General features: G+C 37.6%; 2 protein-coding genes across 2 annotated transcripts; one reads left to right on the top strand and one right to left on the bottom strand.

Annotated features, from left to right (window-relative positions):
• The first annotated feature begins 1,498 nt into the window (after positions 1–1,498).
• On the top strand, positions 1,499–3,436 carry LOC113766826 (major allergen Pru ar 1-like). Its single transcript, XM_027310985.1, has 2 exons — positions 1,499–1,780; positions 2,858–3,436. The coding sequence occupies exons 1-2, from the start codon at positions 1,597–1,599 to the stop codon at positions 3,151–3,153; spliced, it is 480 nt and encodes a 159-aa protein (XP_027166786.1). The 5' UTR covers positions 1,499–1,596; the 3' UTR covers positions 3,154–3,436.
• A 4,381-nt stretch (positions 3,437–7,817) lies between these two features.
• LOC113765717 (zinc finger BED domain-containing protein RICESLEEPER 2-like) lies at positions 7,818–9,934 on the bottom strand. The gene is made up of 2 exons (XM_027309964.1): positions 8,275–9,934; positions 7,818–8,182 (listed from the first exon to the last, which is right to left on the bottom strand). Exons 1-2 carry the CDS (start codon positions 9,892–9,894, stop codon positions 8,114–8,116), a joined length of 1,689 nt encoding a protein of 562 aa, XP_027165765.1. The 5' UTR covers positions 9,895–9,934; the 3' UTR covers positions 7,818–8,113.
• Between the last annotated feature and the right edge of the window lie 12,501 nt (positions 9,935–22,435).

Raw genomic sequence — 22,435 nt, 5'->3', positions numbered from 1 at the left:
CCTACCAACTTCCTACCCTTCCAAGAAAGTCACTGCGGGATCGCAATACAGGGTTGGCGGTCAATATCGACGTGCACAATAAGAAAAAACTTGGAAGACATATTTCTGTATCAGTGGGGAAAGGGCACCCGTCTTTGTGGATACAGTGGACAATCTTTCATACGTTGGTGGCCATAATTTCCTACCAATACAAGTATTAGAAAGTCATAGAATTTCGGTCCAACTCCAGAATAATGGTAACGAAGACTTCTTTCGTCCCGTTTAAAATGTCATACTTTCTATTTTAAAATGTTCTAAAATATTTGTCCTGTTAAAAAAATTAAAATATTTTCTAGTTTCTCTTTTCAATATAATCCATCATTCTAATCATAAGTATGTTACTATTCAAATTCAAAATTTGAATTTGTGGAGGCAAAAGTGAAAAAAGAAGCACAAATATTATAGTAAGCCACTATTCTTAAAAAGTTGAATTCCTGAAATATGACCAAATAATTGGGATAGAGGGAGTATTATATTTCTGTTACAAATTTTAAACAGTTACTTAATGTTATATGCCTATTACAAAATTTTTTCAAGTTCTTAAAGAGTGGCTTGTTAGTAATTCAATCGATATATAACTTTTTTCAAAGCTCGACCCATTTCTTAGATAATTCAAGAAATTATTCTAACAAAAGAAAAGAAAAGTAACTGATGAAGACAAGGTAAATTGTCCTTGAGTTCAAGATTGATGTTGTGAAGAATATTCTATTCGAAGTTTTTTCATCCAAAACTTTCAAGAATTACCAGCGGAGGAGACAAATTTGTCAACAAGATCATAAAGATCGTCTTATTTAACTATCGTATAGAAGTTTAGCAACTAAAAGTTAAAAGTGATGCGTTCATCTTTTGGAGAGTCTTGTTAGTTCGATTTTGACCTCTTCTTCGTTTTTCATTTTCTTTTTTCCCCTAATAACAATATGCATACGTATGGCCAACAAATTCACCGGAGTGTCTAGAAATGCCCCCATCTGCAGCCTATCTTTTTGTAATTTTCCCTTTTATATGGTAAGAATTTAGTCAAAAAAGTCTATCTCCACAATTTCTTTTGATTATTTTCATTGCCTATCAAGGAAGCTTTGGTTAAGTCATCAAAATCGCCTGCTAACTCAAGTTCTGGTTCTTCCTAAAGGACAAAGATTAAACCGGATGTCATCTTTCGACCTTGCTTCCTGCATAGAATTAGGTTGTAATGGATTAAAAAAAAGGTTTTTGACATCTGAAATTGCTGACAAATCCCAACAGGCATAGTCAAATAATTCCACCAACCATATCCAGTGCCAAGGCATCGGCACACCAGAATGGTATGAGGTTAATTAATTTTGACTGCTTCGGTCAACGTATATGATCCAGAATGGATGACCTTGACACAAAGATGGAATATGACTAAACATTATAATACCGGTTTTCACCGGGAGACCTTGAAAGTTTCACTCTATTAATACAGCCCCCAACTTCTCAAACCATCGTCCATCAAAGCATCTTTGTACGCAACTTTCAGGCTTAAATTAATCTCTTCTTTTTCTGGTCAATTTTTCCCTTCAAATTCTCTAAGATATCATGGGTGTTGTCACTTACGATCATGAGGTTATCACCTCAATCCCACCAGCAAAGCTTTTCAAGACTTTCATCGTTGATTTTGACAACCTCATTCCTAATATCTTGCCTCAGGCCTTCAAGAGTGTCGAAATCCTCCAAGGTGATGGTGGAGCTGGAACCATCAAAGTCACCCATTTTGGCGAAGGTCAGTACCTTCCTGGTCTAGCCATCATTATCTAAATGCACGCGTCTTATTAATATGAATAGTATCAATTTTTAATGCATTATCATATATATTTAGATCCAGGAAATTCTTAAGTGCCAAAAAAGTTGAATCTCGAATATGTTCAAAGCCAATGAGAGACGTGGAATAATTACCAAAGCGGAAGATGGGGAAATTTTGCAAATTTTGAAGTAGAAGAAATAAGGGGGATGGATGGTGGGCCTAGTTGCGGGATGGGGGAGTAGTGAGATGCAGGGAAGGTGGCGATTTATGGGAATGAATTTGTGGGAATGAATTGAGCTGTTTATTTGATCATCTCAGTCCCCTAGGCATGTTGAATGGATGGGGAGAGAAGAAAGAAATGGCTCTTTTAAAGCTGTGGAGTTATAGAAAATATGGTGACTAATACAGAATGGAAATGGGAAGGAGGCAGCGGCGGCGGAGAGGCCTTGGCAAGGGATGACAGAGGACGAAATAAGAGGGGCAGAAACTAACAGCAGGGGATGGTTGTGGCAGAGAGTCGGGAAAGAGGTGGAGGTTGGAGGACATGGAAAAATATTATGGGTCTTTTTTGTAATTAACATAATTAATAAATTTCTTTTGAAATATTACAAAACCGGGATGACTGTTGTTTGTGAGTTGAACATCTGCCGCCCTACTATGACCTTTTTTTGTAATTTTTTTTAGTATGAAAGAGGTGGGATGTAAGAATAGAAAGAAAGTACGGTGATTAGAACATAGGACCTCTAGGAATAGAATTAGAAATTTTAGTTTGAGAAAACGAAATACATGTACATATAAATTTTGGAATCAACACAAAATTTTTTAGAAAGTTTTTGGAGAGAGAGGCAAATAATTTAAAATACATAGAAAATTTTTTATATACTTAAACTTTTAGAGGGAGAAAATATAAATATCTAGAACTTAAGGGGGGCCGGGCCCGCTGTGCTCCGTTAGTTCTGGGACCCCTAATTCCTAAAACCTATAATTTTTTTCCCCTTTCCTTTTGGCCTAGCATCGCAAAAAGATGCAATTGGTAACAAAATTTTATATACGCAGGTAGCCAGTACAAGAGCATGAAGACCCATGTTGATGAGCTTGACGAGGAGAATTTTGTCATCAAATATACCATTATCGAAGGAGATGTTTTGGAGGATGTGATTGAGAAAATTACTTTCGTGATTAAAATCCTACCCTCAGCTGACGGAGGATCCATTACCATAACCAGCAGCACATACTACACCAAGGGTGACGCCAAGATAAACGAAGAGGATATCATGTCTCGTAAAGACAAGGCTGCTGGAGTCTTCAAGGCTCTTGAGGCTTACTTCGATGACAACCCTGATGATTACTAAGTCTTTTTCATCAATTTCTGCACAAAGAAGAATAAGTCTAGTATGTGCGTCTTTAATGTGCCTGATTTTGAAACTTCAAAAATGCGATTTTTTGCTATGTCTTTTCTTTCTGGGGTATGCATCTTTCCAAGGCAATTAAATTAGTGCCTTCGGTTTCTTAGTAAATGCTACTACTTAAGTTTTGATTATCATGTTGCCTATTTTGTACCGTTTGGATTAAGAGATAGGCATGGATTTGAATCCAAAACAATACAGCAATATTTTTCAGCACCACATTGAGTTATGTGCCAGGTGTATGATCAGTTCAACATTCTTTGCTGGTGGCAATGTCAGTACTTCCCCAAAAAGGCAGGCAGTGAGGTATCAACTTGATCAATCCCAAGTAATTCGAGAAGCTCCCTCGTGGATTAATTCAAGTCCAAAAATGAAATTCAATTATTTGACAACCTCAAATACAAAAAAGGTCCATCCAACTAACAAGAAAGGCATTCCTAAATTCTTCACTTGGATAGGGATATATAGTCAATGGATAATGATAGAATGAAAATAGACTCTCTATCAACGAAATTAACGTTGATCTATTCAAATCCAGATAACGCGTATGCTATGAAACAAGTCTGACTTTCGTTCCTGTTGGATATAAGATTATCCTACTTATGTTGTTGAACATGAAATCTAGCGTGTTCCGTTTCTCGTGTCCCTTAATATTGATAAACAAATAAATATGGTAGTAATTTGAGCAAATATTTAAGAAACATATGTAAATAAATAGTAAGTATGATACTAATTCACATGCATCTTTCATAGTATGACGCGCAAGTTAGAATAGACTTTTAAAACTATTAAGGTTTTGAAACCCAGCTTGCTCATGGATCTAAAAAAGTTATTAAGTTTAGGGTCAGTGGTTCAATTGTTGAGGCAATCGTTATTGACTTGTGATATAACAATTATTTAAAAATATTAAAGATATAAAATACATATCTAAACTATGAAAAAGATAAAAAAGAATTTCAAAGAGAAGAATATGCTAACAATTCAAAATGCACCGTATAAGTAACTTGTTGAAAAGAAAGAGTAGAAAAGGAAACTATATGTGAGGAATCAATGCATGCTTTATTGAGCGAATTGAAGAGAACTTGAGATCGTACGTAATTGGTTGTCGTTTAATGCTAATCATCGCTTGATGACGAGATTTGACTAAATTTGAAGTTGTTGGCCTTAATTATTACATTAAGAGTAATAAACCGGCTGGTTCATCTAAAATCATTTTAATTCAACAATTTAATGGTTGAACCGGCGGGTTGAGCTAGGATAGGGTGGTTTTCTTTCATTTTAGGTTTGAGGACTTGACTGGACCACACGACAGATCAATCAACCATTTAACTAGCTCGACCCTCAGTCTGATCCATGTTTAAAATCATGTTTAGTACAATACGGCTTCTATCATCTCTTGAAATTTCAAAGCATACTTTTTCTACCAGTTCATGTTATATTATAAGAACTAGTTATGATGGCATACTTAGCGAAGTGTTAAGCATGTTAATAGGTAAGGAATAGATTGACTCAGTAAGATATATCAATACTAATCTCAGATTCGAACCCTCGTGAGTTTGATAAATAAATGAGCATCCCGATAACCAAAGGGTATAATTAATATTTCACTAAAATCAAATTCAAAAACAATAGAAACATATGGAATTCAGAGATAACAATATACAATCCAATTACCATTTTTAAATTAAAAAAAATCAACATTAAAAAAAAATATTGCGTACAAGAATTATGAATCACAAGCATAAAATATTATGAAGTAAATTTTATTTACTTAATGATTTTTGTCCATATTTAACACTCAGATTGCATGTGTGTGTTTGTGTATGTATGTATGTAAGTATATATATATATATATGTACATCCACACACATATGCATATAAATTTGTGTATGTGTATGTGTGGATGTACACATATGTGTGTGTAACTGCTAATGGATAAAATTGTTTTCTCAACGAAAATTTAAAATCAAGCATATTAAAGGGAAAGACAATTTTCTCTTCTGGTTGCCATCTCATCCACGTGTCCTTCCCTTGGTAAATGCATTTGGTTAGTCATCACATTCCAGCCACTCTCAATATGATGATTTGGCAGAAAGAATAAAACTTCTCCCTGAAGCACACCAAGTAGTCGTAATGGAAAAGCGTCAAGCCCTTAGAAGTTATTATCACGTGCAAAGATTTTTGGAAGCACCTATTTTCAAGAAGGGAATAGTCTCTCAATTTCATTATAATCCAGGTTATTTCTTCCTTTCTCTTATCCGCATTCCCTCAAAACTCTTTCTATTGCCTACCCAAAGAATTCCTTTACCTTTTTCGACAGCTTTTCAGAAAATATCACATTATCCTATCCTTTAATTTTTCAAGACTATTTGCATATCTATTTTAGTGTGACATTAACTCACAATGGAGGTGAACTAGACCAACAGTCTGAATTTACAACAGATCTTACAATGATTTGGCAATTCCCCTGATTATATTAATCAAAGTAATGTCCAGGGTGATATGGGGAACAATGCATTTGTCCCACATTCATGACATGTCACTGTACATGATCGGTCACAGACAAACATTGTGGAAACTCTGTTCGCATACCAAGCGAAATGGATGCAATTTGGACTAGATATGTTCAAAACTAAGGGAATTGACATTCCCATGGAAACAATTCCAATGGCAGTACTCATGGGAACCAAAAAAAGGTGAACCTTCTCATCCATTATCTGCAAAAGTGTTGGAACATCTGTTTAATTATAACTAGAGAGAAGATTGCAGCTCATATAAGTCCTACCTCCTACCAAGTCCATATATGTTTGAAGACATTGGACCTTATCTAGAACCAGAAGATTATGATTCTGGTGAACAAGACTTTGATGATTCATTTCTGCACACTTTTAAATATCATTAGTTCATTCATCATTGATTTTTTCATCATCAAAGCAAAGGATTTTACAATAAATCGGTTAACATTCTCCCCCTTTTTGTCAATGACAAACCAATGATGAAACAAAATAGCAAGGATGGAGAGTAATCAAAATTTCTCCCTCTTTTGTCATCAGCAAAACAATAACAATAGCTCTCCCTGAGAAAGTGCACCTACCCAAAAATATACACGCCAGGAACAGGAAATATGTGACATAAGACTAAGAATAGAATACAAAAAGATAAACTGAAGCAAAAATGCATTTAAAATTTAAAGGATATTCAGCAATTGTAGTCAAACAAAGTAAAAGTGTGGTGTCCTATTCAGTTCTAAGATTGAGAAATCCAAGTCTCAGGAATTCCTAAAAACTAGAGAATTAGGATTGATCATGCTTTTTCTCGGCTTGTATTTCTCCAGTTCTTTTTCTCTTCTTGGTCTTCACTTTCCTAGTGGCAGATGAGTCACCCAAAGTCTCAACATCTCGAAGAACTTCTTGAACAATGATACTTGGACGTTTAATGGCTTCATGGAAAACATCTTGATCTGCTCTGGTATCCAATGTGTCAACAACTTGTGTGGCTAAGTCGATAGATGAATCATTTTGAATTTCTTCTGGTTGACCTTGTTCATTGTTAGCAAGATCTTCTTGAGTCTCTTCAACTATCAACTGAGTCTTAGTGTGAATAGTTTCTTGCTCAGTGGTAACATGAACTTCAACTTCTTTTTGTGCAATCTTAGTTTGTTCTTCCACATTGTGATGTTCAAGTGCAGGTTCCTCGCGTGTAGTTTGCTCCTCCATAATGTGGGCTTCAGTTGTTGTACGTTCTTTAGCGCCATCTAAGTTTGCAATGTTCTCATCTATATCACCTTCCTTCTCACTATCTGAGTCCAATTGGAATTGAGCCTTGTACTCAGCACACAGAGATTGAGCTGAGTAAGGCATCCCAAGTAAAATGGCAAGTTCCAAACATTGTGTTCCCTCGAAGAAATTCTATGAACCTTCTTATGAGTCTATTCAGAGCTCTTATCCAAAATGCCAAGTCTGGCATTGATGCTGTGAAGCACACTCGTCAAAGAGGATGTGGCTTGTAAATAGAGCTGTTAAACGAGCCGAGTCGAGCTCGAGCATAGGACAATCGAGCTCGACTCGAATCCCTAATCGAGCTAGTTCGAGCTCGCTCGATTGGTAATTCGAGCTCTACAAGGTGCTCGAACTCGACTCGATGTGTTGGTAGAAAACTCGAGCTCAGGCTCGAGCTCGAGTTTTGAAATCGAGCCGCCGAGCTCGAAGCTCGAACTCGAGCTCGCGAAAAACTCGAGTCGAGCTTTTCGAGCTTGAGCTCGAGTTCGAAGCTCAAGCTCGTTTACGGGAGAGCCCATATCACAAGAAGATACACTTTCTCTGATTTATCATTTGAAGCCAGAATGACAATACAAGCCATGCCAAATGACAATACTCGTATTTCCCTGATTCAATTCAACAAGCCATGCCAAATGACAATACAAGGCAGAGTCTAAAGTTAAAACTACAGCAAAAACCATCAAATGGAGAAACAAAATGTCCAAAGCGGGATTACAATGTCCAAACCACATCAAATTACAAGAAGTTAAAACTGCAGCAAGAAGTTAAAACTACACCAAATGACAATACAAGAAGTTAAAACTTCAGCAAACCAGGTCAGATTACCACGTCCACACCAAAATGTCCACATTACAACCTGAAAAATTATATAAACAGCCACATTACAATATCAACAGCCACCAGTAATCCAAACCAGATCAGATTACCACATGTCCACACCAAAATATCCAAACCAGATCAGATTACAACATGTCCAACCCAAAATGTCCAAACCAGATCAGATTATAACATGAAAAATTACATAAACAGCCACCAAGCAACATCAACTGTCCAAACCAGATCAGATTACAACATAAAAAATTACATAAACTGTCCCCAAGCAACATCAACGGACAACAGCCACCAAATTAGTCATTGAATGATTCAGGAAGTTCAACTTCTTCAAATGTGATTGATTCGGCCACATCAAGTGATTCCTACAGAATAAAAGTATGAAAGTTAAAAAATTCATCAAAATCAGAAATAAGGCAACTGTAACAACAACAAAAACATCCAATCAAATACTTACACGAGACTTATTCTTTAGGCCATGAAGACTGCGGATCCAATCGTTGCCACAAAGCAACATTTGCACCGTCTCAACCGACATAGAAGCTCGTCGATCATCAATTACTCTCCCTCCAGCGCTGAAGGTAGATTCTGAAGCCACAGTGGTAACAGGAACGGAGAGTATATCGGCAGCCATCCTCGACAAGATGGGAAATCTCAATCTTTCTCCTTTCCACCAACCCAAAACATCCAGATTTGCCCTTGCATCACAAGCATACCTACTTTCCTCTAAATAAACATCTAAATCTGATTTTTCTGGTGGAGCCCTATCAATTTCACTCACATGCATGTGAAACTTTTCTTTGCCAGTTAAAACGGCGGGTGCAGTCATTTTCTGTTTCTTACTAGAAGAAGTAGAACCTTCATTTTGTCTCCTTTTTACAACCTGCCTTTGTTGTTCAGAATGGGAAACAACATGACAATCAACATATTCATTGTAAAGCTCATAAAGAATGTCTCTAATCTCAGCCATGAATCTAGGAGCTGCATCCTCACCATAAATCACCGGAAAAGCATGATTAATAAGGAACATTTTGTATCTCGGATCCAAAATTGCACCCAAAGATAGCAGCACATTACTTTCCCCCCAATACTTATCAAATTTAGCAGACATACTTCCAGCCATTGCCCGAATATGCTCAAAAGGATCAAGAGCTTTTTCATTTAAAAGCTCTTTAATCCTATAGAGCTCCACAAGAAAAATGTTAGATGTTGGATACTCAGTCCCGGAAATCATATCAGTGATTTCATGAAATATTCCTAGAAATTTGCACACTTCTTCCACTTTCATCCACTCAAAATCAGTAGGAACATAGTGAAATCCAGGGTCTATGTCTGCATATCTTGGAAAGACATCCTTGAACTCTAAACCTGAAGCTAACATCAAATAGGTGCTATTCCACCTTGTTGGACAGTCCAAAATTAGTTTTCTAGAGGGCAACTGAAGCTGTTTTTTAATTTTGGCAAATTCAAGAAGCCTAGATTCTGAATTGTTCAAGTATTTTATCCCTTCTCTAACAACATCAATCACACCACCAAGTTGACCAAGACCATCTTGCACTAAGAGATTAAGTATATGTGCACAACATCTAACATGAAAAATTTTTCCTCCAATACTTAATCTCTTTCTTAGAGAAAAATCCTCTCTAAGTCTCCTAATGCACACATCATTGTATGAAGCATTATCAACAGTTATGCTAGAAACCTTATTCTCAATCCCCCAATCAATGAAGCACTTACTTAGAGCATCAGCTATAATAACTCCAGTATGAGGAGGAGGAACATTGCAAAAATTCAACACACGTTTTTGAAGCACCCAATCAGAATCAATAAAATGACCAGTCACAACCATATATTGAATTTTTTGACCAGATTTCCACAAATCAGTTGTAATACTAATCCTACCAGGACCTTTCAACAATGATTTCAGCTTCCTTTTTTCAATTGTATAAGTACTCATACAATCTTCCTTAACAGTCTGCCGATTAATCTTTTTATAAAACGGAGAAACTGCTTTCATGAATTTGTTGAAAACTACATGCTCCATCATAGAAAATGGGTACTCATGTGCAAGAATCATGTGTGACGCAAGCTCTCTTACCTTGGCATGATCATACGAGAAATTTGTGATGGAAGTGATGGTCCACCTTCGGTGAATGAAAGCACTTGTTGCTTTTGTTTGCTTTGCTCCCCAATGGCCATCTTTCTTTGGAGGCAAGAAGTCAGGTGTCTCTTGTGCTGAGATGTGGCTCCGGTTGTACTCTTGGTGAAAACTCCTTGCAATGGTTGCACTTCACTTTGACCGTCCCATTATCTAGCACTACTTCAGTCATTTCATCCCATATGCTGGATTTCTTCTTCCTTTGCTTTTTCTCAAAAGGACCAGCTCCTCCATCTCCATCTACTTGTTGTCCTCCTTCATTGCCATCATCTTCTATTATTTCTATTTCTTCTTCACTCATTTCATCAGCTCTTTCTTCGTTGTAATTCAATTGTTCCACGTTTTCATTATTTTGCTCCATCGCAGGACTTGATGATGAACCTTGAAATGAGTTGTACATTCCTTAATAAAAAACATTTAATAACCAATACAGATTCTGATTAGTTAAAACAGAAATTTAGAATAACATTTCTAAGAAATAAGGTACAAAAGTAATAAAACAGATTTCAAAAAATAATGCCCACTTCAAGCTAATTTTAACATTTCTTTAACTTGTTCCTATCTCAATTCTCAAGCTTACATTCAGATTAATGAAATAACAGAGAAAAGCTCTTAAAAACTCTTAAAATGGCAATCCAAACAAGGGACAGTGATGAATTCCAGGGAAATACTGAATCCATAGTTCCAATTAGTTTGTGCATGGGGACAGTAATGAAAGGACAGTATAGTGGCATTTCTAGTAGACATTTATATTAAACAAGGAAAGAAATGATATATCCATCTAAGAAATGTCAATTCATCAGCTCAAGAACTCTTAATATGTGTGAAGTTCCCAGGTTGAAGGTTGTCTCTTTCTTTCTGACCTGTGGAGTTGATAGATGGTAAGTTAAAGGGTCAAGTAAGGGATCTTGAATTGGAACCCACAAGAAAGTGATAAATGTATAAATAACCCACAAGAAAGTGATAAAGATAAAATAATATTAGGGTCAAGGATTAAAAAATATTTGCTAATCGAATTATTCCTCAGATTCTGAATTGACAAATGACAAATGAATCTTCCTTTTTTAAGGAGTAAAATTGAAAAGGGCAGAGAATAATCCAGGCGCGAGGCGCCAATCAAATGTTGAAAGAACCTATCTGTTCAACTATCCAAGATGGATGGTAGACATTTATTCACATGCTAAGGCCATAATTAATCATAATAAAAAGGCTTCTAATAGTCAATTTGCTGCATAAAAATCCATCTGCCATGGCTGGATATTTAACCATCACCAGTTTCAAAACAACAATTTGGGCAAGTGATTTAAGGTTCCAGAAGTATGTCTACACCCGTCACAATAATCGAGTTCCAGAAGTATTTGTTGTTTTCTTTGCTGCCTTGTTCTATGCAAAGTCCCAATCTTTTTTATTTTCTTAAAAAAAAAAATCCCATGGGAAGCCTTTGGCTTTGTTAGTAAGTGATAATGAAGAAAAAACTACAAGCAAAATCACAATAAATCTGCAAAATGCATACTCGTGCGGTCTCCGTGGCTGGCAGTTGCTAAGACTTTAAAAATATAATATAATGGATCAGTATACAAAGTCCTGAAATCTTGCAGATTTTGCAAGATATAAAATGTAGGAAAGTGAGCGAAAGTGCAAGAAATGTTTTTGATTTTCCTAGTAAACAAGCGTATATGAAAGAAAAAATAACTAATTTTTCTTTACTTTCTCACATTTTTCCCTGCAACAAACACTACTCCAGAGATCAAGATAGGCACTATGGCGAAAATTTTTTACTGGGGTATGGCCTATTTCAACGGCTCTCACTCAGTGACACAGTAAACATGTGAACAGAAATCAACCACGGCAAATAATTATCAAAACATCAAGGCTACGATAAAAAACCATCAAGGCTACTTACCAGAATGCAGTGAATCGGGGTATGGTAGAGGCCCCTGGCGGCTGGCTCTACCGAGATGGCTCCGTATGGCGCTGCTCCGTATGGTGGCTGCAGCTGTGGAACGGGAAAGAGATGACAGAAAGGGGAAATCAAAAATTAGGGATGGCGCTTGGCGGTGAGAATGGAGGCTGAGGGATGCGGCGTGAGAATGGAGGTTGAGGGATGCGGCGTGCGGTGGTGTGAGAATGGAGGCTGCGGGGTGACGGCTGTGGGAGGAGAAAACGAAAGACCAAAGGACTGAAGGAGGAAAGCATGAATTAGGGCTACAGACGGACAAGAGATGCCTTTGACTAGATTACCACATACACGTGGAAATGACGAAAATGTCCTTATTTTTCGAGCCTACCGGGCTTAAACGAGTCGAGCCCTGCTCGGTTCGTATATTAAACGAGTACCTATGAGAGCTCGAGCTCGGCTCGTTTCTCTCTGTTAACGAGCCGAGCCGAGCTCTTATTGAGCCGGGTCGAGCTCGGCTCGCGAGCTGCCCGGTTCGATTAACAGCTCTACTTGTAAAGAAGGAAATTTATGGATGGATTGGGAGGTAAAGGGAACGGATAAGGGTGATATAAATATAATAGGTTGGGAAGGTGGATTTCAACCAGCAGCAAGAGCGTCAAATTTGGCTTTGTCAATTAAAACTCGTGCTTTCTAAACCATTTTTCTTTGTAAAATTTCAACCCTTCTTTTCAAGATAGAGAAAATGGCCAATTTAGTCCTGAACATTTTTTTCCTTCGATTTCATCCTTATATATTATTTATAGTTAATTTGATCCTTAAACTTATATTTCGGTTCCAATCAAGGAACTCAGTAGTGGCGCCACCACATAATTTCCTTCAAGTTCCTAATTGAGCAACCTAGAAGGGGTAATTTAGGGACTTGATGTTGGAGCTGTAACAAAAATTAACCGATAGATAAGTCTTGTGAGAAATACCCAAAACCCAAAACAAAAACAAAAAATCTTCCAAAGCTGCCAAGTGGTGCTGGTGGGGTTATGCAGTTTTTGTTTTTGGGAGGAAATGATTTCCAAGGTGTTTTGCCGCCTTATCTCTCTGATTTGTGTCCAAGCTTGGTGGAGTTGGTGTTGTCCTACAATAATTTGTCAGATAATGTCCCTGAGAGCTTTGGTGCATGCTCTGTTTTGGAACTATTTGATATCTCAAACAATAAATTTTCTGGTGAATTACCTGTCGATACCCTTGGGAAGATGAGTAACTTGAAGAATTTGTCCTTATCATTCAATAATTTCCTTGGTTCTTTGCGTGAATCTTTGTCCAAGATGGTCAGTTTGGAGACTTTGGATGTGAGTTGTAATAATCTCTCTGGGGTGATTTCACCTGGGATTTGTCAGGACCCCAGGAACAATTTGAAAGTGTTGTATCTTCAAAATAATTTGCTCACTGGTTCAATACCAGAGAGTCTGAGTAATTGTTCCAAGTTGGAATCCCTTGATCTCAGTTTTAACTACTTGACTGGTACACTCCCATCTAGCTTGGGATGATTATCTCTTGGTTAAATCAGCTTTATGGAGAAATCCCACAAGAGCTGATGTACTTGCAGAGGTTAGAGAATCTGATTCTTGATTTCAGTGATCTGAATGGATCAATCCCTGCTAGTCTCAGCAATTGTACGAATTTAATTGGATTTCACTCTCAAACAACCAGTTGAGTGGTCAAATCTTGCGATTTTAAAGCTCGGAAACAATTCATTATCTGGGAATATTCCTGCAGAATTAGGGGATTGCTGTAGCTTGCTTTGGTTGGATCTTAATACCAATTTTCTTAATGGGACTATCCCTCTTGGTCTATCCAAACAAGCTGGCAATATTGCTGCTACACCGCTTACAGGGAAGTGGTATGTGTACATCAAGAATGACGAAAGCAAGTAGTGCCATGAAGCAGGGATTTTGCTAGAATTTGCAAGCAGTGCCATGGAGCATGGAAGCAACCCCACCAGCACCACTTGGCAGCCTTGGAAAATTTTTTGTTTTTGTTTTGGATTTTGGGTATTTCTCACAAGACTTATCTGTCGGTTAATTTTTGTTATAGCTCTAGCATCAAAGTCCCTAAAATATCCCTTTTGGATTGCTTAATTAGGAGCCTAAAGGAAATTATGCTATGGCGCTGCTGCTGAGTTCATAGATTGAAACCAATATATAAGTTTAAAGATTAAATTGACTACAAATAATATATAGGGATGAAATCGATGAAAAAAAAGTTTTAAGGACTAAATTGACCATTTTCCCTTCAAGATATTCTTGAGTAACATAAGAAGGATAAATGTGAGAACTAGTAATGGAAAAAAGAAAGTATTTGAACACTTTAGTTAAAAACTTTGCAAAAGGGAGATTTCTCCTGGTATTAGTTTCCTTAGAACCTTAAAAGCAACAAAATAGAAGGCATAAAGTAGCACTCTACTCGGGTTAGTCCTATGGCCATGGGTTGGAAACAATAAATTTGTAGCTAAGACGTATAAAATCTGCAATTTGGGACTCAACAAGGTGGTTTTAGCCCTCTGTAGCCTTTTTAAACTTAGCATTGAAAATATCAAGACCATCATTTGTACCTCCGTAAATATCAAGACCATCATTTGTACCAGGCCATTGATCAAAAGAGAAAAAGTAGGAAAATTTACCAGGGTTTTTAATCGTGCAATAAAAAAATTTGTTTATCAAAACAGAGTCAATTTCATGTCTATTCCGTTCACTCTAGAAACAATGTACTCACAGTCCTCAGGCTTTCCCACGTTTGCAGTCAATTGGACTACCATCTCCTGATAAAATGGTTCATCAAGACAAAATAAATGACCCCAATTTTATTTTGCAAGACATTGTTCAATAAATTGTAAATTCAGCTGTGCAGATCGCCTTTCTGCATAGTCTTTGTGGAATAAAGGTTTCAGTAAGGAAAATGGAATGCCTATCAGAGGCTTCAGGATTAATGAATTCAGGAAGAGAGTTCAGTTGAAATGGGGTTCAACTAGGAGCTCTTCCACCCTCAGCCCCTGAAGAACCTCTCCCTTTCAATGAATTTTGTATCCGGTAGGAATAGTTGTTCCCTTTCCTTTATCAGATTGCCTTTCTTGACCTATTTCTCTTCCTCTTTCAATTCCTAGCCCAGTAGAAATAGATGCAGAAATGGTAGGCCTTTTTACCCGAATCATGATTATGAATCCGAATTCAGATGCTTGAAGAAGACCCACTAAAAGAATCGAGCAATCGAACGACCGTGAGACCATTGAGAAATAGGAGTGGAGAAATGCCTGGGATTTGGTTTAGAGAGAGAAAATCAGATTAAGAAGGGATTTTGAATGTTTTGATTTGAAAAAGAAACTAACGGTTAGAGAATTTAAGAACCGAAATGGGCCTCACAAGTTCCATTTCATATAAGTTGGTGAAAATTAACAATTTACACTCAATTTACACAAAATTGTTTTCAGTTTATTAAATGATAATAATTAACTTATATCAAATTGTACTTGATTTATATCAAATAGTAACAAATCAAGATACATAGATCTGCGCTTGATTCACATCAAATAAGACCTGATTTGTACCCAAATTCTATTAATTTACATCAAAGGTCAATTTGTGCGAAAATATACGAAACACAAATTGTTAGGCATTGGATCCTTTTAGGAATTGTAAGTATGAGGGTTCAGCTGGCTGATAGAGATTTGACCATTTGATCTATTATCCTAAAAGTGAAATTTCTAAGTAAAGATAGGACATATTGTCTGAGAAAAGAAATGATCGTCCAAAAACTGCAAAAAAAAAAAAAAAATAGTTATTTTGAGAAAACTTTACGAGTCAAGTGGAGAAATAGGTCGGACGGTATTTCATTTTTTTTAATATAAAATATCATAATTTCATTAAAATCTGCAATAATGGTAGAAATTACATCTTCAAACATATACAAATATCAAAAAATAGATTTGAAGAACAATAAAAATTACATTAGAACTTTCTTTAGTGAAAATATCAACTAAATGATCATTTGTACACACATAATCAACACAAATATCACCTTTTTAAACAAGATCTCTAATGAAATGATGCATTGTATCTACGTGCTTTGTCCTAGAATGTTGTGTTGGATTCTTGGTGAGATTAATAGTATTGGTATTGTCACACTTAATGAACACAGTTTTGAATGCGAAACAAAAATCTAACAAAGTGTTTCTGATCCAACTTACTTGAGCACAACATGCACCTGTAGTAATATGTTCAACTCCCACCATAGATAAAGAAATGAAATCTTTTTTTTTGCTAAACCAAGATACTAGACACTTTTCTAAGAAATGACAAGTTCCACTAGTACTTTTCCTGTCTAACTTACAACCAGAAAACTCAGCATCCAAGAACTCAACTAAGTCAAAACTATGTGACTTAAGTACCATAAACCATATTCTAATGTACCTTTAAGATATCTAAGAATTCTTTTCATAGTAATCGAATACGATTCATTAGGACAAGATTGAAAATGAGAATTTAAACAAATGGCAAAGATAATGTCCAGCCTATTTGTGGTTAAGTAAAGTAAACTATCAACATAGCTTGATATTATTTTTCATCAAATGTTGCACCTTTTTCATGTTTGTCAAGTTTGATTGATGCTTAAGTCAGAGTGCCTACTTGGTTTGATTTTTGCATTCCAAATCTTTTGAACAACTCCTTCGTATAGTTGACCAAATGTATGAATGTTCCTTCCTTAGTTCGATGGAATCGCAATCCAAGAAACAAATTCATCTCTTGCATTATGCTCATTCAAAATCCTTTTGCATAACATTGGAAAAATCCTTGTACAAATACTTACTAGTAGCACCAAAATAAAATTGATATCATCCACATAGATTTGTATAAATAAGAGATCATTATCACATGCTTTTGTAAGCACTATAGTATCAATAAAAATTGTTTTGAAACCATTTTCATTTAAAAATCTAGTTAGTCTTTCATTCCAAACTCTAGGTGCTTGTTTTAAATCATATAAACCTTTTGAGAGTTTAAACACATGATATGGAAATTTTTCATACTCAAATCCTAGGGGTTGTTCAACAGACACTTCTTGATTAATGCAACCATTTAAAAAAACACTTTTCAATAAACAAAATAAAGAAACATTGTAATAGATTCCAATCTAGTTACTTGAGTAAAAGTTTCATCATAATCTATCCATTCCTCTTGTACATAACCATTAGCTACTTGTCTAGCCTTATTCCTAATGATTTCACCTTTGTCATTTAATTTGTTTCTAGAAGCCTATTTAGTACCAATTACCAAGTGATTTAGTGGCCATTCAACTAAAATCCATACTTTGTTTTTGTCAGATTGAGCTAATTCATTTTTCATAGCTGCTATAATCCAAATATGATCCTTTGAATCCTCATTTACACTCTTAGGCTCAAGTTGAGATAGTAATGCAAAATTATCAATCAAAGATTTATGAGAAGATTGAGATTTTACCCTCTCTGATGGATTACCTATAATCAACTCTTTTGGATGGTTTTGAACAAACTTCCAATCTTTTGAAAGGTCTTTTAGTGATGCATCCTCTTGGTCATCACCTACGCTAAGTGGGTGACAGGCGGACAGCCTCTCGGAATGCTGAATCCCCTAAATCCAGGCTGCGTAGTCAGGTTATTAAGGCCTCGTGACAGGACCTCAGCCCCAATTACAAACAGTGAAGGAGAAAGGGGATCCCCCTGCCGCAAACTTCTACTAGATTTAAAAAATCCATGTGGCGATCCATTAATAAGAACTGAAAACCAGATGTTCGACACTAGGTGCCACACCATGTCAATAAAATGTTCCCCAAAACCAAACTTACGCAGGACAGTGACAAGAAAAATCTAGTCAACCCGGTCATAGGCCTTTGACATATCCAGTTTGAGTGCAACATTGCCTCCTCTAGTCTTTTTTCCAATACCCGTGATAATCTCTTGGGCCAACAAGAAATTTTCTGTGATATTTCGACCCTTAATAAATCCAGTTTGTTGGGGGGACGCAATTCTGGGAAGAAAAATTGCCACTCTATCCGCTAGGATGCGAGATAGAACTTTATTGAAACAATTACACAAACTAATCGGACGGAACTGGGAAAAGTCCTGAGGGTTCGAGACCTTTGGAATGAGGATGATGGATGTAGAGGTCATAAAACGGGGTATCTTGGCCCCACAGAAGAAACTCAGTACCCGATTGTAAACATCCTGAGCCAAAATGTCCCATGCGAAAGTAAAGAACTTACCAGTAAAACCATCTCTGGACCAGCCGCACTGTCCCCGTCCATCCCGAAAACCGCTCGTTTTACCTCCTCCATTGAAGGATACCTCTCCAGGGCCACATTATCCTCCCATGTGATGAGACTCGAAATAAGATGCAGCATCCCCGACTCTGCTCTACCGGAAGCTGAGAACAAATCTGAGAAGTAACTGATAGCTGTAGTTGCAATGCCCTTGTCATCCTCCACCCAGTCCCCATTCATATTCCTTACACGATGAATCGCCCCTTGCACCCTCTGCTGCTTGACCGTTGTATGGAAAAACTTCGAGTTGCTATCCCCGGTCCGTAGCCATTTTACCCGAGCCTTCTAGCTCCAAAACTACTCTTCAATCAAAAGAGCATGACATAGCTCTGCTTGAGATTTGTTCAGCTCTATCTGCGTCTCCTCCGAGTCCTCATGCTCTACTCGTGATTCCGCACGGAGTACATTCTCCTCTGCTGCGCGAATAGCATCAAACACATTCCCAAATGAGTTTTTGTTCCACTCTTGAATCGCTCGTTTGGTCGCCAATAGCTTGTAACATAAGATCCGCAATGGGGGTCCACTCACATCCTGCTTCCACACATTTTGAATCACTTCCAATAAAGACCGGGTGGAAGTCCAGACATTTAAAAACCGAAACTGTCGTGGCTTATCATCCAAGTGGGACTTATATGAAATTTTTAGTGGAGCATGATCCGAAGGGTGCCTCGCCAGATGAGTTACTGAAATGGACGATGACAACGTCGCACATTCTTCATTGATCAAGAGTCTATCCAATCTCTTCCAAATTCTTGCTCGACCCCTTCTATTGTTAGTCCATGTGAAGCTTGATCCTGAGAAACCCGCATCAAATACTACGGCCTCCTCCATAACTGACAAAAGCTCTTGTCCCTCAGTGTTGCCAAATGGGTGCCCTCCTCTCTTCTCCTGTGGCTCCATAATCACATTAAATTCTCCACACATGCACCAAGGTATCAAAGTTGGCTTGTCAGCCAACAAAGCATGCCATAGTATCCGTCTCTCCTCCCTCGAGCAGCTCGCATAGGCAAATGAGACAACTAAATTTCCTGGTAGCCAAGAGTGATGAACTAGAAGGGAAATATGTTTGGAAGATCGACCTAACGCGGAGCACATAAATGGTAAACTATAGAAAACCCATATATCGCCTGACGTGTTAACCTCTACAGCGTCAAACGAAAGCCGTAATCTAATGGACTCAATCTGTGAGACATCTGCCTTTGGTTCACATATTGCAGCAAATTTTACATCATGCATTCGTAATAGTTTCACTAACCTCTTGAGGTTGGGGGGGTCTTGCAACCTCTCTAATGTTCCAAAAAAGGTTGTAATCATGAGATAACAATTGGTAAGCATTGTGAGAATATGTTGATGATGAGCGAAGTTGCCTGTCCGACGGGAAGGTCGCCCTTAATCCTCTTACTTTCCTGTGCTTAGTGCCAAACCCATCAGCCCTTGGCTGCTCGATGTTTAGAGCTTCCAAAGTATAGTCGATCTGAGCTATGTACACACTCCTTGCCCTCGATGATAGGTTACCAGTGCTAGATTGCAGCTCAAACAAACTCCTTCCAGTGTCATCAGCCCCCCCTCTTCATTAACCCGCAAGCTGTCTAGAATATGTGTGGGGTAGGGAACCAACTCCGTCTCCAAACTCCCCACCACAACCTTACATCATTGCCCTTTTTCGCTGCCAGAAGCCTCCGCAACCTTTTCTCCCTCTCTCCTTGCTGGAACCTCTTCCATGATGTTTGGGACTGTCGTCTCTACGCTACGTGTAGGCACCACTGGGAGCAACCTTTCCTGAGAACACTTAGCATGCCTCAGCAAGATAGATTGCCCGTCCCCAGTCTCTTTCGCTTCAGCCATGCTGGAGTCTCCGACCGAGACTGCGGACCTCTCGCGGATCCGGGTTGGGTACAAGTTACACTAGGATTAGCATTGCACTCGCCAAGATGCACATTAGAGTCTTGGCACTGCTGTTTTGATGTTTCACTATCCGTGTTCATCTTCGTGCTCTCCTCCGCCAAACAGCCCAGCTTTGTGATGTGTCGACCCTGAGCTACAGTAGTAGTCTTCGTTTGTGGCTTGGCCATCTCTATCTCGTTGTCATTTCGCCTACACTCACCCTCCGATGACCCAGCCTCCAGCAGGACGAACAGTACCTCGACACATCGTACATTACAACCTTCTGCCAGAACCCAGCTTCTCCCTCCACCACCACCCACACCCTTACACATTGTGTTTTCAGCAAGTCTATTTCCACACATTCCCTGGCCACATTTGGCCTTGTTCCTGCCGTAGTCGCTGTATCTAAAAATAGGGGCTTCCTTATGGGAGACAGAATTGAGAACAGAGAGTGCTTATCATGGAAGTGGATTGGCAGTGCTGGTAATTATACCCAAACAGGAACCAAAGAAGACTCCCTATAAACATGGAAGTCCCTGGTCCAGCAGAACATGCGTATGGGATAGTTGCCCAGCTACCAAACTCCTCTCGTCCAGATTCGGTTAAAATCAGCTTGTGAAGTGCATCGTAGGGGGATGTGTTTGTAGTCCAAAAGACCGACAGTGATTTGATTTGGTCGCGCAGGTTAAGGGAAGTGAAGAATTTTCTGATCTTCTCCAATGGCGGACAACCATGGGAAAACTTTCCCACGAGAGCTAGGCGATAGGGGCTGCCAATCTGTCGGCATCTTCCTTTGAGAACACAACAGTAGCCTTCCCTTTGTATGTGGATGTTGGTCGAATCTGAATTTGTGGAATTGCCTGCTGTGTAAACAGTTGGGAAAACGATTTCTTACTAGTCGGAGATACCGCTTGCCCCTCAACCAAAGGTTGAAGGGCAGCCATGCCCGTGGAGCAGCCTGGAAGTTCCTAGTAACCCTAGAGTTGGTGACGGCAGCCCTAGGCAGCAACCCTAGCCATGCACGTGAAAAAACTTTGGTGACATTCTTTGAAAAAGCATAACTTAATTGTCAAACTTACCAAGATGTTCCTTGATGTTCAAAATGAGACAGTTGTAGCAAAAAATTTTGAAATAACCAACAATTGGCTTCTTAACAAATAAAGTTCATAAGATATTTTGTTCAACAAAGATCTCAAAAGAACTTTATTTATCACGTAGCATGCTATAATTATAGCTTCAACTTAGAAATACTTTGGCAAGTCACATTTATTAATCATAATTCTGGCCATTTTTTGAAAAGTCTGATTTTTCCTTTTAACAATTTCATTTTGCTATGGCACTTTTATGACAGAAAATTTATGTGACATACAATTGTGATCACAAAATTCAAGAAAGGCACAAATTTTAAATTCCAAACTATTGTCACTTCTAATCTTAACAATATTGAGATTCAACAAATTTCAAACTTTAGAAAACAATGAAATATAATTTTTGAAGGTTTCATCCTTGTTAGCAAGAAAAAATATCCATGTATACCTAAAGTAATCATCAACAATCACAAATGCGTATATTTTTTTATCCAAACTAGCAACTTTAGTTGGTCCAAACATGTTTATGCGTAAGAATTCTAAAGATCTTGAGGTAGACATATAGTTTTTTGATTTAAAAGTTGTTTTGGTGTGTTTTTCAAATTGATATTTATTACAAATTCTATCCTTTTCAAACTTGATTCTAGGCATATCTTTAACCAGTTCTTTCTTAAATAATTCATTGAGCAAATTCATATTAAAATGACGAAGTTTTCTATGCCAAAACCAAGGATCATCTTTTGTAATACTCAAGCATCTAACATTGTTGTGATCAAGTTTTTCATGATATATATTTCCTCTAAACACAATATTAAAGTTAGTATTAAGTATCAACATTCATGCTTTTAAGGAAAGATATTGTTCCTTGTCACATAGTTGAATAACACTCAACAAATTATAGTTTAAGCCATCAATCAAAAGCACATTTTGAATAAAAGTTTTACCATTCTTACCAACATCACCTATACCAATTGATTTTGCCTTCATATCACCACCAAATGTAACTTTGCCACTACTTTTTGGTTTTAGCTTGATAAAGAGTGATGCGTCTCCAGTTGTTTGTCTATCAATGAATCATTTGGATGCTTTGTTAGTGATATTTAACCAAACTTGCACAAAAAATTTGAAAATAACTTTCAATATCCATGCTCTTTTGTGTCCAAGAGGATTAGTAGGAGTTTTCAACACTGAATATTTCTTCTAACATACCATTCCTTCTTGACATGGCCATTTTGACAACAAAAGT

The sequence above is a fragment of the Coffea eugenioides genome, chromosome 3 (assembly GCF_003713205.1).
Source record: "Coffea eugenioides isolate CCC68of chromosome 3, Ceug_1.0, whole genome shotgun sequence".
Lineage (NCBI taxonomy): Eukaryota > Viridiplantae > Streptophyta > Magnoliopsida > Gentianales > Rubiaceae > Coffea > Coffea eugenioides.
Note: the sequence above shows the minus strand (reverse complement) of the source record. Positions and strands in the feature narration are given on the sequence as shown.